Here is a 17,064-nt window from a genome sequence, read left to right as displayed (position 1 = left end):
TTTACTTTACCTGATATTGATTCCCCTGACCCTCTGAAACTTCTTTTGCTTACTTATCTCCTTGATTTCCCAACCTTCACCAGGTCCACCTAAAGGCTTGGCAAAGTATATGGATAGGTTATAAAATTATTGTAATCACCTTCTCAGAAAGATTAATCAGCTTTAATAAACTCCCCAAGAGGGAACCAGTACCAACTTCAAGTATAAAATTGCTTGGGTGCAGTGCCTGCAGCAAATGGTCGAGATCGAGCTCAATCTCGATCATGACCGTTCATTGCATGTGCACAGCACTGAAGTCAAGCTCCTCCAAATATGTATAAAAACTAAAACACCAATTCCTTCTTGTATTTTGTTTGTATGTAGGAGTAGTTCAACTTCAGTGTTGCACAACACACTTTGCTGTTAATGATCGAGATTGAAATCGTGACAGCATCAGCATTCAAGTCTCGGCCATGTAAAGGGGAGGAGTAGAACTTAAACTATAGACGACTTTGACAACATGTTATTGATGCTTCGTGTAAATATAATCTGATCTTTATTCTGTTAGCTTTGTGAGCTTTTTTTTTTTTTTTTTTTTTCAATATTTTCTCAAAAGAATGGGGAGGCTTCAACGTGGGGGAGTGGGGATAAAATAAAGTTTGGAAGAGACACAATAAGCATGTTTATGGTATCACTAACAGGGAGTGGGAATTAAATAAAGCTTGGAAGAGACATCAAAATATATGGCTTCAAATTATGTTCATAGATCTAGATTTGAAAGACTATTTCCTAAGATTTTGCTCCTACCACAACGTGACTCCAAAAACTAATTTATTAATGTGATCAGAGATCAAAGAGTTGAAGAAAATCCTAAGGATCCAGCCTAACCTCACACAAAACCAAAAATATCAAAAACGATGTCAAATAAAAAAGATAGTTTTGAGATTTTATCTCTAAAATGAAAAGGAAAATCAGATAAATTATAAATTGAGGGAAAAAAATTATTTTATTTTTTTTTGGGTTTAAAATTTGGTTTTTCAGTTCACCTTATTAAATAAGATCTCCTTTTAAAATGAACCCACAAGGATTATGACCAAACCATGATCTCATTTCAAACTTCAATGAGTGAGAATGAGAATATATACCAACTAATTTGCTAAAGTCTTAGTATGCAAAGCAGTGGTTTGGAACCTAATCCTTATGCTCTCTTTCTCATAAAGGAATTTTTTTTTTTTATTAGAAAGGAAAAGGTAAAAGAGAAAGACCTTAATTTTATGACCACGTCAACATGGAGAATCTTTCTTTCTTTTTTGTAAAGGTATGCCATGATTCGTAGTGCAACATGGTAAGATTTTTTACTTTTGCATATAATTTGCTACGGTGAATAGGCCAAAGTTAAAACCAAATCAAAGAGAAGGTGAAGTTGGATCTGTTTGCTTTGATTTTTATTTTATTTTTTAAATTAAGTATACATGTTCTTTTCAATTCATTATCAAGTTGTCAAGCAGCTCAATTTCAATTTTTCCTACATACATCAGAAAAATAGTAGAGAGTTCATTATCTGTCAAAAAAAATGTTTCAACGATGGGGGAGCAATTAGAAACCCACCTAAGAACATTTGATTGTGTGAGACTCTTTAAGCACATTGAGGGTAGTGTACTGTGTGTCGGCAATATATCGCCGACACACGGCGATATTTCGACGTGTCGCTGAGGGGCGACATGACACGAAACCCCCCAGCGATACGACTTTAACATTAAGTCGACGATATCAACGATATATCACCGATGACCGAAAAGTCGTGACATCCATGACTTGTTTTCCAATTCTTGCAAGCGCATCCATGGATAACAGAGGAAGAAAGGGAGAAGCAGGCCTTTTAGGGAGGATTCCATCAGGCCTTTGGTTTTACAACATCCACAGTTAGAAGCAGCAACAGGAGGAGGAGGAGGTTAAGACGGTGAGACTTTTAGGGCGACGATGAGAGAGAATCAGGTGTTGAGGCTGGATATGGATAGCATGAGATCTAGGGTTAATCTCCTCCTCCAACAGCTTCATCACTTGCATCATCGTCTCTTCCTCCATAGGAAAGCCAGCCAACATCAATCCCCCCAAGAACTAGCCACCATCATCGATCTCTTCATCTTCATCAGCAACTCGTCGGCTCGACGGGTTCTACTTCTTCCGACTCCGGCCTCTCCCCTAAGGCCCTAACCGCTTCATCCTCTTCGCCTCTTTGGTTGCAGAGAAGGGAAGACATAGAGAATGAGAAACCCCTAAAACAACAGTAGCGAAGAAATGTGAATGACACAAAGGAACAAACAGTGAGTCTTAAATTCTAAGCAAGAAATCGCCCGACATATCGGCCTATGGTGGTGTTGTCGCTAGGCACCGACACAGCGACACAGGTTGACATGTTGAACCGTGATTTGAGGGTGAAACAATAATATCATGAGATCCGGTTCATTTCCTATCAGTTCTCTTGCAAATCTAACTAAACCAACTCAATGTCAAGTAAGAAGTTTGTAATTTAAAATAGATACAACTAAAGATTGGATAATTAGTTTGACAGGACATATAGAGTCCACTTGAAATGAGACTGTCTCATACTAGTTGTAGTTACTATTTATAATTTCTATCCAATTTCTCTTTATCCTCAAAAAAAAAAATCTTAAGGTCTTTCAGTATTGGTATCTTTGACCAAAAGAAAAAAGATATTGAAATCAAATTTCATATTAGTTTTAGGTGATTCAAAGAGAAATCAAGCATTCTATCATATGCCTAATACATTTTGGTACAATCCAACACGTGCCATCAAAGAAAATGAGAGATGTACTTATATGTCTTATATCAATTGTATCCAATATAAATACATATTGACTAATATCATATGGTATGGTAGAATACTTTAAACCACGATCTTAAAAAATTGACACTTTTTCCAACTAGGGCATTCTTGGAATCAAGAAGACATACGTCCAACACCCCAAAGCTATTTATGCAAGGGTGCCACCTCCAAACTTATTTTTCATTCCATAATTTATTTTTGATAAAATTCACCAATAATGAATTCTTGTACTTATTTATTTTAAATAGTCATAATCGAGAATGAAAATTGATTAAAAAAATAAAACCTTAATTTGACAAAAAAAATTATAAAAAAAAATTCCCCACCACCTTTTCTCTCTTATATTTTTCTTTTTCGATAATAAAGTTCCCCCGATGGGAGGTTAGGTATTAGACGTCATCACCTAAACGTACGTGAAGCTTACACGTCTAAATGGGTGTTCGGACAAAATTAATTTACTTTTTAAATTAAACACGTGTCAGGCATCCAAATCATGTGATTGAAATATCATCTCTCCATCCAGACTAGAAAAAAAGACACCCAAACAGGAAAAAACACTGAAGCCAAAACCAATAGAAGTCACTTTCCATCTATTCTCCACAAGAATCACTTTTGCTATATGTACAAGTTAATTCGATATGTTTCTTTATGGATTGTTTCTCTTGGAAATAAGTACAATGATCATAGGAAGAAGACCCACCATTTCACCTCCCCAGAAACTCAGAAATCGATTATGGGTTCTCCGATGTTCAAATTCCTCTCCACTGTCCATGGCAAATTGAAAAGCTTGGCGGTGATGAATTTGAAGATCTTGTTCACATTGATATTGTGTTTTGCACTCGAAAAGAAAAGCGTTGCTTTCATGGCTTGTGCGTATTCTCTTGCCTGTCAAAACCAATCAAAACTTAACTTATCATACAAGTTTGGAACATTCTGTATCCATTCACCCATTTTACAGTGAAATCCCACCCCCACACCCCAAACTGGAAACCCTTCTAACTCAAGCAATTAACTACTCTAAAAGCTTGCAGAAAACTTAATTCTAAATCTATCTGGTGCATTTTCATCTGGATTTGAGTGATTCTGATCAGTATGGCCGTGTAACCTGCAGTAGTTTGGGATTTATGGACCTTAAAAGGTGATCATTAAATGTGTTTGAGTAAATGTGTGAGGGGTCACAACGGGAGAATTGCAGGGAAGTCACCGATTGACATCTATGATCTCAATTATACAAAATTATTACCTGGGTCACAATTGCCCATTGCATATCCAGAGGAAGATGTACGAAATCATCAAACTTGGTCCCAATTAAAATCGGAATCGCCGTCTGAAAACCAATAGATGTAGAGGAGAAGAAATGTTAGAAACTGTAAATAAATGTTCTTATTCTGATTTTGAATATTTATTGATCAACCCAGTACCTGATTCCACTTCCTGGCTTGGTGATACCACCCAAGAACACTGCGATAATCAAAAGTCTCTCATTAATTTAGATATATTTATTCAATAAGGACTCTTGGATGAAAAACAGAGCAATGACAGACCTGTTAAGTGTACATCGGCTTGTGAGATCAAACATGATTAAGATGGCTGCTGCATCTTTACAGGCGACTGGAATGTGATTAAGAGAAGCATGATCACCTCCTACATCCCAAATACTAAAAGCAATTTTTGCACCTTTAACTGAGAATACTTTATCGGTCAAATTCAATCCAGACATCTGTAAGCAACTCTGTTCTTTCTCGTCTCCTACATACTTAATCTTCACAAAGAAAGAGATTCAACGAAAACCCATAAAACAATTGAGCTGGATACAAATTCTAAATCAAAGTATTACTGTTTCTTACTTACAATAAAACTGGTTTTGCCAATGTGACAATCACCCAAAAGGCTGATCTTCAAAGTCACCGATTCGGAATCCGTATCGAAATCTCTGGAGGTGGATGTGTGATCGCCGGCGGACTGCAATCCGATCTCGTTTGTGGAAGGAGAGATGGAAGATACGTTACGAGGTAACTCCTGATACTTGAAGGACTTCTTTGGGTAGAAGGCAAGAACACGATCCCAGACGAATCGGAAAAATCGGCGGAAGAAGGTGACCCGATGGAAGATGTTCCATTGTATTTGCAGGTCCAGGCGAAGGATTTTACGGCGGATTTGAGTCATTTTTGTGATGATCTCTCTAGGGTTCTACGCTATTTCAGCCATGGAAGCTCGAGCTTTAATCTATACAGTCTGGTTTTTCTCTCTTCATCTCTTGCGACAGAGGAGACAACTGCGCGTTCGGTAACGGTTGACTGGTTTTAAGGGATACTTGAACCCAAACGGTCCATATCGCCGGCCTACTTGCTCTTTCGTGGCGATTCCTTACTATCCAGTTATTCGGTCAGGAATGAGGACATTATGGACATTTGGATGGAAGTTTAAGGGCACCTTGGTAATTTCGTAATTGCAGGGGTAATTTGGTCACGTAATGGACTTTAAGTATGACTAAACAGAAGAACGGTCGATAATGACTAATGTCTGAGACTCTGAGAGCATCTCGTAAAACGCACCAGAATTTAAGATGGTCGGAATGATTCGGTGTGCAAGCGCATGTCCTAAAAAGGCTGCTGTCTGATCATCAAATTCACTATTTACCACTTGATGGTCTTTTAGGGTTTATTTTCTAAGCCCAAGTAGTGTGGGGCCCATAGCCCATAGGGTGGGAAGCTGAGTCCGGATCAGCGACCCTAGCGGTAGGAATGTAAATAGATAATCAAAATCCGCTTCTGAATTCGCATCAGCATCTATCTTCCTGGTTCCAAGACTTTGCCCTGACTAATCCGGTGTTCGACCCGGGTCGCAAACCTGGCTATAGTGGGTGAGTTTCCCAGCGGGAATTTTTTGCATCCACAAGGTTTCGAAACCGAAACCTTGCTTAAGGTGACCAAGTTGTTTACCACTTGGACCAACTCCCGTTGGTGGGACTGTTTTTCTACTAAAATAGTTACCAAAGTTGTTAAATTCTTAAATTTCAAACCTAACCCTCACAAATAAAATGGTAAATATGTAAAAAGTAGTCGAAAACTTGTATTCAATCTATATTAATGCCCATTTAGAAGAATCTAATAAAAAAATAACTATCCGATTGTCATCTAAATCCGATTAAAAACCGATAGTATATTATCCGAATCTGTCATAATATAATAGGATGCAGATATGAGTATTACCATTATCCGATCCGAATCCAGTCTATTTACACCCCTACTAGGCGGGGGAGCACAAACACCTCCAGACCATGAAATATGGCGGGGAGAGGGACACAGGGTATTACTGTGGGTCTCACCCCTTTTAATTTTTTTTGTTATTTTTATTTGTGGTCCCCAACAGAATTAGTAATAAGGAAGTTTAAGAAAAGAACAAAATGCTCCCTGTCAGAAGAGATGATCTGAATTCTAGGAAAGTGTAGGGTGTTTGGGTAAGAAGAAAAAAAAAAAAAAAAGTGTCGGGTGGAGAGACTTCAGATTGTTTATCTTCATGGAAAGAAAATTTTCCAATCTTATTTTTAAGAATAATGATGGTCAATAAAATTAGGAAAGAAATGTGAAAGGAACATAGATTTTTACCTAGGATAGAGGATCCAAATTTAGAATCAAATGTAGAGAGACGGAAATTTAAAATCAAGAACTTTCTTAATCTTAGTGTTTCTCCATATAGCTACTATCACTATAAGCACGTCTAAATCTTGATGTGGAAGTGGAACATTTCTTCTCAAAAACAAAAACAAAAACAAAAACTAAAAAACAAATTGATTTGACGGTGATGAGTGATGAGATTACATTGCTCACCTACCACCTAATAACCGGTTCATGAGATGAGACTTTCAAAAACAAGGACAGGGAGAATGTGACCAAACAAACTAGCTCCACAGATCTAATTAATCAACTCTTACCTAATGGAAAGTATGGTTTGGTTAATGCTAATGATATGATTAATGTAATCAAAGTAGATAAGTAATTCTATTATTATCACATTTCTTTATTGAGCAATAATTACGATTGTAGGTTAGTAGCTTAGAAAAATAAGAAATGTCCCTTCAAGGTGGCTGAAGAATATAGAAGATCATCTCATCCACATTACCAAACATCATTATTTGTTCTATTTTTTTATTTCTAAACAAGTTTATGGAATTGCATTAGTCTTAATCTATCGTGTGGTAGAGGTGTAGAGCTACCTAATTGATTCTTTAAAGGAGGGAAACCAACATATGCAAGAAAGTCCATATTGGTTTTTCAAAGGAATTGGATCTATATAGGCCTGTCTCTTGGATCTTGATTAAGGTTTTAAGTAATTTGTATCAATTAATTAACTCGTATCGCTAGAGGTATCGATTGTCTCGGTGATGGATTATCTCTCTAGAAGTTTTTTTTTGTAGCCGACGAGTTTATATTAAGGGGAAGAGGATATTATTAATATAGGTGCCGCCGGATGAGTGCAAACCCAAGACCTCCCCATGGGATTCTGGATTTTTAACCGCTAAACTAACCTTCAAATTTTAAGATGTCAAGACTAGATCTGAACCAATGAATGTAAAAGTTTTAAGTTTTGGTTTCGGTTTGAGTGTTGATTTCGATTGCTGATCAAACTTGAGTCTTATTATAATAGAGAGTCTAAGACAAGGGCAAGTATGTGTGTGGTAACATTTCCGTTTTAAGAGACAAGTTCTTATGCAAAACCATTTTTTAGTGTTTCTGCTCTAAAATATCATTCTTCGCTTGGAAATAGACATTTGATAAATCTATTCTAAAAAATATTTTCAAAATACTGTTAGAATAAGTTGGTGTTTGATAAATTTGTTCTAAAATTTCAATGGAGGCCAATTTTATCAATTCTTTTTCTATTCTTGGTAAATACATCTTTTTAATGTTCTGCAAAAGGCGTTCTTTCAAACACTTTTCTGACTGGTTCTTTCTTAAAGAATAGAAGAATGTATTGTTTTAACAACCGCCGTTAACATGTTCTTCCGTTCCCAAAGAACAAAAGAACGCCAAAAACATTTTTTAAGAACTTTACCAAACGCATCCTAAGTGTTTTTCTCTAGCTTTAAGAAGTCAAGACTAAATCTGAACGATAAATGCAATAGTTTGGTCAATAACTAATGGACGGTATGGTTTCAGTTTCAATTTTGATTTCTAATCCGAACATTATTGTAATAGAGCACCTAAGACAAGGATGATAAGAGTTTTCCTACCAAACATCTTGTATAATAAACCTTGACCTACAGGAACAGTGATTGGTGGGACAAGTTGAAGAAAAAAATAAAATGAACAATAAGAGTTCTTCAGTCACGTAAAATAGCATTAACATCTATATCTCTTTCTTTAGTTTTCTCGTCTCATGCTTTTGTCATTTGCATGAAAAAAAATGTCGGTATTGTGATTGGAAAACAAAATAAAATTGAATTCTTATGGAGTGAGTTTATAACCTAATATCTTCCTATCAGCTTAACGGTTTGCCATTTAGACATTTCATTGTGGCTGCTCATAGGCAAGAAATAAAGAAGAGATGTCATTCCGTTTCAGGTTGAGAGTTGCAAAAACAGCACAAGGAAACATGATCAGGAGACCTAGATGAAATAACAAACTGAACATATAAACCTGAATTTAGATATCTCCAGAAAAAAAAAACACCTTGAATTTAGTAAGATTTTGAGCTTTTAGAGAAAGTCCCACCAATGTTGAGACGGTCGACGTGACAGGTTTAAAAGAGATCTGTAAGCACAGTGATTGAGAATATAACCCAGATGAAGATGGATTAACAGAGAGAGAGAGATGCATGGGAAATCCAATGCTTATTGCTGATGAAATTTGCAACCTTGAGACTTTTAAAAGGATGGGATAAAGGACAGGGAAAGCAGTATGAGATCCATGGATCATATGCAAAGAGAAGATCTTGGGAAGTATCGAGCTTCCAGAATTTGAAACCACGGAGCTGATGGTTGATTGGCAATATCCAAGTAAGCTTGGGGAGTAATGCTTGGTTTTGAAGATCATTTTTCGAAAACCTAGACGTCCAGAGAGAGTTGGATGACACATCTTAATCTCAACTAATTTGAGTAGGGTTTGAAGATTTATGGATATTCCGATTCCAAAATTTAAGAGAGATTGTTTTCGAAGAGGAATTGGAATTGAATAGAGAGATTGAAAGTTAATTCCTAGCAGAGAAAAAATTCTGATACCAGAGATCTAAAGTTCTTTGGTTAAAAGAAGGGGACAAGAACACTCAATTCTTCCATGCCTCTACCACTCAAAGGAGGCAAGAAAATGCAATAAACCAAATGAAAAGACAGTTTTAGCCACTGGTTGACTGAGGAATCCCATATTCAAAATAAAATATGCTCCTAGTTCTCTTCCCTCTTCTCCTCTTCTTCCTCACAATCTTCCCCAGGAGTTTCTTTCTTCCACTCCTTCATGGATTTTAGCTTCATATAATGTTGCATTATGCTCTCTTTTTTACCTTGAAGAGATCAAGAAACCCTTATTTCAGATGAAGGGTACCAAGGCCTCAAGTGTTGATGGCCTTCAGCTCAATTTTTCCAAAAACATTGGAATGTTGTGGGACCGGACCTTGTCTATGGTATGCAACATTTTTTCAATGGGGGCTTCATGTTTAAAAGCCTTAATAAAACAAATCATTTCGCTCATTCCAAAAAGAGGTCACCCCCAGGAAGTCTCCCATTTTCGTCCCATTAGTCTATGTATCACTCTTTATAAAATCATAGTAAAACTCCTTATAAAGTCTTAGTAAAGTGTCTGACTAATTGTTTAAAATCCATCTTGAGATCTATAATTAACTAAACCTAAAGTGCATTTGTCCTTGGTCGAGCCATATCAGATAATATATATCTAGCTCATGAATACCTTCATTTCTTGAAAAAATCCAAATCAACTGTTGCACATATGACTCTTAAGCTTGACCAATGCAAAGCCTATGACAAATTAGAGTAGTCTTTTATTGAGCATACTTTGAAACAACTGGATTTTGCTGATTGTTGGGTTCAATAGGTAATGCAATTATGTGTTACCACAATGGAATACAAATCAAAATCAATGGTGTCCTCTCTAAGAAAATCACCCCTAAGTATTCGACAAGGCTAGCCACTAAATCCTTACATCTTCATTTTGTGTCACGAAACCCTCTCCCAAAGATTTATGTCTAATAGGGGGATTCCTTGGATGCCTAGCATCAAATTAACCCGAACTGGCCTTGAGATTAACCATTTTTTTCTTTGCAAATGACTACATATTTTTGGATCCTACCTCAATCCAAAATGCTTCTTTGATTAACACCCTCTTATAGGATTATGAGCTGGTATCGGGGTTACATACCAACCCTAATAAGTCTATCATTCTCTTTAGCACTAGGATACCCTTAAGTCTCATGGAGATATTGTCTCTACTTTTGACGTCAAAGAAGTCCAATCTCATGGAAGCTACCTAGTTCTTCCCTCATCGATTGGAAAATCTAAAGTGCAAACTTTCATTCTCTTCCTTTACCTGCAAAGTCTTATCTATAAAATGTATAACTTTTATAAAGATGGATTGAAAAAACTTGTTTCGCCACATAAGCAAACAATATCCTTAAATCATGATGGTCTCTACATTTTTCCCACCTCATCTAAATAAATAAATCCGATTTGGTATTTAGTGGAAACGTCTATTTTTTTCCACCCTATTTTATTCAAATAGACGACAAGAATTTCTCAATCATATAAGTTGTATTTAAGTATGTGATTCTCTTTCTTTATTTTTCCATTTTATGCTTTTATCTTTTTCTTTTTTTTTCCTTCTGTAGGTAAGCCACACATTTGTCATGTACATGAAAAAAATATCGTTGTTGTGATCGAAAAATAAAATACTATTGAATAATTAATCAATTGGAGGATATAAATGAAACAAAAGATTAAACTCATATAATAATAAAATAATTATTATGGAATTTATAACATATGAAGTAGTTTTAAGTAATTGGTATCAGAGATCCATCCCGAGAGAGAATGGGGGGCAAGTAAAGGATAGCGCACTTTGTGAGGTATGAGAGAGATAAGATTTTCAAGATTATTGGAATATCTTTTTCTCTCTGGTGAATATAAGCAATTTTGTCAAACCACATTAAGTTCATTGTTGTTTGAGCGTGTTTCACTTTTGTTCTTTTTAGTTGTTGTGCATTTGTTCCAAAGAAGTGGTTTTAGAATAAGGTTCAATAGAACATCGGCAGAGGTATGTGAACATTCAAGAAAGAGAGGAACAGTGCAATGAGAACGAAGAAACTTTTGAGGTTTAAGTCAAAGTAAGAAAATATTGATTTAATTAATAAATGAGCAGTGCAAGTTGAAGAAAAAGTTCATATTGGGACTTAATATCCACCCTTCACCACCTCTTTTTAAATACAATTTTGTAAATCTTCTTATAAAATTTCAAAACAAGTCTAAATAAGGGCTATGCATTCGTAAACTTCACTATTTCTATTGCAAATTTTTTTAACCTTATCTCGTATAACAAGCACAGGTAGGACATTTTCCAGACAAAGAAGACCTGTGAAATTGATTTTGCTATAATTCAGAGAAAGGAAAACTTGGTGAAGCATTTCATGAAATCCATTTTCGTTTGTGATACAAAGGACTACTTTCTAGTGCAATTATTGCCTTCTCGCAATGGGTTTTGCCTGACCCATCAATAAGAAAACTACTATTTGAAGAAAAAAAAATATTCATCTTCATAAGTACCATGTTATGGCAAGAGTAGAAAACAACTGGTTTGGTCTTTCCAAGCATAGTTTTAAGATCTATGCTAGAATAAACAGATAAATTATAAAACTTTTATATAAGTGATTAAGACTTTTCCTTCAGAATGTAAAGTAGTCAATGCTAGTTCTTAGTGGAAATTAAGGTAGAGACAACCCATGTTTTGGTTCCATCCACAATTGTGCTTTCTTATTTTTTTTTCTTTTATCATTTCATTCATTGGTCATGTGCACATAGAAAAGATATTGTATTAATCAAAAAGCAAAATAAAAATAAATTTTCAATAAAACAAAAATTTAGATGAACATGAAATAGTAGTATAAATAACAAAACAGTTGATGAATGAAATGATAAAAGGAAAAAAATGTAAACAAGTAATTGAAAACTTGTACTCAATAGTATTCATGCCATTTAGAAGAATCTACTTATGAAACTACTCGAATTACTAAAGTTGTTGATTGGTTCAGCTTTGGTTTATCTCTCTAGCAAGTCTAGTTTTGAAACGTCAAGACTAGATCTGAACCAATGAATGCAAATTAAAGGTTATGGACCTTAGATTTATAGAGTATCACTAGTAACTGCATTTAATTTTTTATTACATTTAACATCTAAAATACGAACTTCAATTACATAGCATGTATGAACTTTTTGTTCTTTTTTGTTTTGTTTATCATTTCATTCATTTGTCATGGGCACATACAATGTTGCTATGACAAGAAAATAGAAAAATGAATAAAATAATTTAAATTAATACAGGATTACAATGTATTTCAAAATAGTTTGAATGGAAGTTACACTATCTGAAGTTTCCTTTTATTGTTTGTAGATCAATAGAAAAAAGAAATCTCCCACGGACAAACTATATATAGTAAATACAATTTATAACTGAAAAAAGAAGCTCTAATGATTCATATGTGCAATTGCAACTTTATGGAAAAACATCAATCGAAAACTTATCCCATTGTGATCAAGTTTTAGTAGCAAAGACAGAGAAGAGATCCTTAATTCTTTCATCTCTTTGATAGGAGTCTCTCACTTGTACCAAATGGATTTTGCCTTCTTATGTATCTCTCCCTCAATTGAAGCTCTTATTGCATCAATGGAAACATAGGTGTTTTTCATTGCCCCTTCCCAAACTCAATACTCTCTTCTTTAATTCAATAAACTTCCATTGCAAGATTTAATCTAGCTAAGACTATTGAAGTACTTGAAGCCTTATGGATGAAAAACAAGTTTCTTTGGAAGACTCACCCAGATCGCATTTCGCACCGATTGGGCGGATATGTTTCCTTGTCGCGGATTGGCAATTCAAAAAAAAAAAATTCAATAAACTTCCATTGCAAGATTTAATCTAGCTAAGACTATTGAACTTGAACCTCTCATATTTGCATAGTTATTTCTCATTGTTCATTTGAAAATTGCTCTAAAAAGAAATAAGCCCAACCCAAGTTCAAGTGGGGGCCCTAGAACAGGCCTAGAATTCTCAATTATAACCTAGACTAGTGCAGAACAGCCTTTGTTTTGAGCAAATTGGTTTGGTACTTCAAAACAAAACCCTTAAACACTAACCCCTCAAAACAAAACCTGTAGACTTAGTTTTGTGTGTTTTCTTTCTCCCCACATCAATCAATAACAGAAAGGAATGTTGAAAAATGTATAAAATTTTATGTATATTATTTTTTATTTAAATATAGGTTTTAATTATGTATTTTATCTTATGATTTTTATAACGAAAATTTTAGTTTCATATTGGACAGAAAAGAGCTAATTATCTTTTTTATACATAATAAGAACCTATATAATATACCTTTGAGGTTAAAGATTGCACTTACGCAGTACATTGCAAACCCATGTGCGATTCAAACCAAGCCTAAACCCTAGTGTGACCTAACCAGAGTTATATAGCTATATATTAAATATTAATTAATATTAGTATATCATAGGCTTTAATCCGAAAAGCCCATTTTGTCATGAACCCTAATTCGGAAGCCCACTGCTAGGTGGAAGTGTAGAGATACCATTAGAGAAGCACTTTTCCTTAGGGAGATCAGTTAAATAAATACTTTCTTGTTGGAGTTGAGCTGAATAGGTACTCTCACACCCACAGCTTTTGAAGCTCTATATAAACCCGTTTCATAATAAATTTCCCCCATCTCTCTCTAGTTACACCTGAAGTAACATTTCTAGGCACAACCTTAAGGTTTGGGCTAACTGATCTTAGGGGTGAAGACGCATTTAGTGCCTGAGTATCTAAATACATTAAAGAAAATACCTTTGGTACGTTTCAACTCTAAGAAAATTCCTAAATAAGTTCTCAGCAAGGAATCAAAAATGATCAGCGAAAAACTCTTCACGAAGATCGATATTGACCACAGAGACCCAAATTAATAGAGTTGTTCATGGACGATCATGTTTGAATGCCGGTGCATGTCAGGCCTCCAGACTAATTAGCTTAAGTAGGTACCTTTCCCCTTCTTTATATTGAAATTGAAAGCAAAATCATTCAATTCGGCCGATACAAACATATCGTACGACACATTTGCATTGATTTAAAACGTTGCTTTTGATAGAATTGCACTGCCGACCATTGGGTATTAATTGATATGATTCTGTCTTTCATGTTTCTTTCTTTCCTTCTTGGGTTTCTTCTAAAACGCAAATACCAAAAGAAAATGAGTCATTCAATTATATTTATTGTCAATGTTATATGGCAAAAGTAAAGCTAAATGGACGTGTGAATAAATTAATTGAACCGCATTAATATTCACCATCAGATTTATTAATTGTTCAATTAAATTTCTATTTTTTTTCCTATTATTTATGGGTTAGTTAAGTTCAAACTAATATAACCAGTTATTGATTCTCGCTGGCAAGAACAGAGGAAAAAGAAGAAAGAAACGTTATTCTAACCGCGGTTGTTTTCTTTCCTTTCTTTTTTTAAATTTAATCATTGGTGATAGAAGGTTATCTTAATTAACCCATAAATAATGAGAGGAAAAATATGAATTTTATTGAAAGATTTAGATTTAGTCAATAGATCTGACCGTAGAAATTTAGAGCCGTTTAATTATCATAGTCACAAGTTCTATGATATTTATATTTATCACCAACCAACAACTTTTTTTAAATTGATTCTAGAGAAGATGTTTAATGAAACGTATATAACTAGTTCTCAAAGTCAAAGAACATAGATGGTAGCTTGCTGAGCATGGGAATTAAAGAAGTTTGGTCCAACTATAAGAATAATTGCTTGCATCAATTTTTATTTTTTTTGGTAAACGGATATTTAATTAGAAGACGGGCAAGAAAAACCCAAGACATCCTGATTACAAAGATCGAGAAGTCAAGGAGTGGAATTAGACCAAACAGTCCGACTTGCCACGGGCTGGCCCTTCCTAGCTAGGGAATCGGCTACACAATTAGCCCCCCTAGAAACATAGTGAACCAACCACGACGGTTCATGATCGAGCAAAAACCAGATGACCGGATATCCTCCACCACACGCAGGGCACCCGAGTCAAAAGGAAGAAAGGGATCTTCAAAACAATGAGTCAGGTTGTTGGAATCGCATTCAAAGATCACATTTTTCAACCCTTCATCCAACGCCCACTGCAAAGCTTCACGAAGAGCCAGAGCTTCACCGGTGAAGATGGTGACAACCGATCTCGGGGAAGAGGCTGCAAACAAGGGTGCTCCGATAGAATCTCTAAGGATAAAGCCCACACCTGCAGTATTGTTCGCTTCAGACAAAGAAAAAGTTAATTGTTTGGTTAACTAAATATGTGGAATGAAATATGTGGATTCATCTATGATTTTTGTAAATACACAAATGTTTAGCGTTTTTATCATAGAGATAAAATCTCTGGATTTCACCCCATACCCATAAATCTACAGATTCACGTTTTTAGTGTAAAAAGATGAATCTCTAGATTTCATGAATATGAAGATTTCATGAATCTGAAGATTTTCACAACCAAACGGGTAAAAATATTGCATTCATGAATCCAGAGATTTTACTTTATATCTTGCTTGTTCTGTCGCTAATATACATTTTTTTTACTTTCACATAATTAATTTACCAAGTTATTCTAAAAGCCAGGTTAAATAACAAAAAAAATAACTTCCAAACTATAATATCAATACACATGAATTTACACCATTTATAAAGAATGGGAGTCAATGACTTGAGGTTTTCTTTTTTTGTCATAAAGTTTAAATTGTATTACTCATCAAAAGTTTTAAGGAGAAACCATATTCTAGAAGCAACAAGAGAGTTATTTAAATAAAAGCTGGTGGGTGAACCCACCACCCGTAGAAAACTTAAATTTTGAAACAGCCAACAGCAAGAAAATCTGCTACAGAATGGTAATGTCTGTTGATAACAGGAAAAAAGAATGAGAAACAAAAGAGAGAACTCGAACATCACTATGGATGTCATGAAAGGCCCTGTCGAGAAGGATTTTGCTTGGTTATTGAGGGTGGCAATGACATTAAAGTAATCTAAGAAGACTACATAATTAGAAATACTGAAAGACAACACAAGTCTAAGACTATGAAACTTGAGGGTTTCTGATAGTTTTAGAATGTACATTATTATCTTATCAACTTAGTTACCAGCAAACTATCAACGGATGGAGCACATTAATAGTGCCATGTTACTCAAACAAGGATGCATTGCGGCTTCTCAACCAACCAAACTCCTTGTGGGGAGAAATCATAAAAGCAAAATATTATCCCAAAACATCTTTCTTCGACCCTAAAGTGCAACACAAAAATGAATCATGGATTTGGAAGAGTATCACCAGTATTACCCCTCCGCTCCGCACAATGGTAAAAAGGAAAATTGGTGATAGAAACAACACGTACTTCTGGTTTGATCCATGGGTTGACTCAACAACAGACTATATAGTAGGTGATTTTAATACCATAATAGGGCAAAGGCAAGCTACTGTCAGAGAGGTATATGAACTTCAAAGCAATAGGGCGGCAAACCAGCAAAATATCACAGGCCAAATACCTCCACTCCTTTCCTTGTCAATTTCGCAATAAACCCCACCCCTACTATGGACTCATGGCTGTCACTTATCTCAACAACGTGAATTTACCGCAAAACTCGGGGAATTGCACTTGCTAAGATAAACACCATGATTCGGTACCAAATGTAGCACAGTGGTGGAGGTTTTTTTGGAAGCTACATATACATCCAAAATTTAAAACATTCTTTTAGCGTCTCTTAAATGCAGGACTACCAACGAAGAAGATCCTATCCAAATGGATGATTACAAGCCAAACATGCATACTATACAACAGCGCCGAGGAATCAAACTGGCATCTGTTCATATCATGTGAATGGACAAAGAGAATATGGGCAGCAGGACCACTAGGGTTACGAACATGGCACATCTGAAACAACTCTCTCCTTAATCTTTGCTTTTCATTCTTTCATGAACGG

The 17,064-nt window shown here is 35.3% G+C and overlaps 1 protein-coding gene across 1 annotated transcript; it reads right to left on the bottom strand.

Annotated features, from left to right (window-relative positions):
* Window positions 1-3,372: 3,372 nt before the first annotated feature.
* Window positions 3,373-5,159, bottom strand: LOC149004280 (septum-promoting GTP-binding protein 1-like). The gene is made up of 5 exons (XM_089168851.1): window positions 4,679-5,159; window positions 4,372-4,589; window positions 4,249-4,288; window positions 4,071-4,154; window positions 3,373-3,712 (listed from the first exon to the last, which is right to left on the bottom strand). The coding sequence occupies exons 1-5, from the start codon at window positions 4,991-4,993 to the stop codon at window positions 3,548-3,550; spliced, it is 822 nt and encodes a 273-aa protein (XP_089024977.1). The 5' UTR covers window positions 4,994-5,159; the 3' UTR covers window positions 3,373-3,547.
* Between the last annotated feature and the right edge of the window lie 11,905 nt (window positions 5,160-17,064).

The sequence above is a fragment of the Hakea prostrata genome, chromosome 9 (assembly GCF_041222555.1).
Source record: "Hakea prostrata isolate BN-2017 chromosome 9, UWA_Hpros_2, whole genome shotgun sequence".
Taxonomy (NCBI): Eukaryota; Viridiplantae; Streptophyta; class Magnoliopsida; order Proteales; family Proteaceae; genus Hakea; species Hakea prostrata.
Note: the sequence above shows the minus strand (reverse complement) of the source record. Positions and strands in the feature narration are given on the sequence as shown.

Excerpts from the sequence above, each read along its gene's own strand:
- LOC149004280 (XM_089168851.1), bottom strand. The coding sequence starts at position 4,993 with ATGACTCAAATCCGCCGTAAAATCCTTCGCCTGGACCTGCAAATACAA. Across the intron at positions 4,590-4,678 it reads TTGGCAAAACCAGTTTTATT|ATTAAGTATGTAGGAGACGA; the intron begins GTAAGTAAGAAA and ends TTCTTTGTGAAG. Across the intron at positions 3,713-4,070 it reads AATGGGCAATTGTGACCCAG|GCAAGAGAATACGCACAAGC; the intron begins GTAATAATTTTG and ends TGGTTTTGACAG.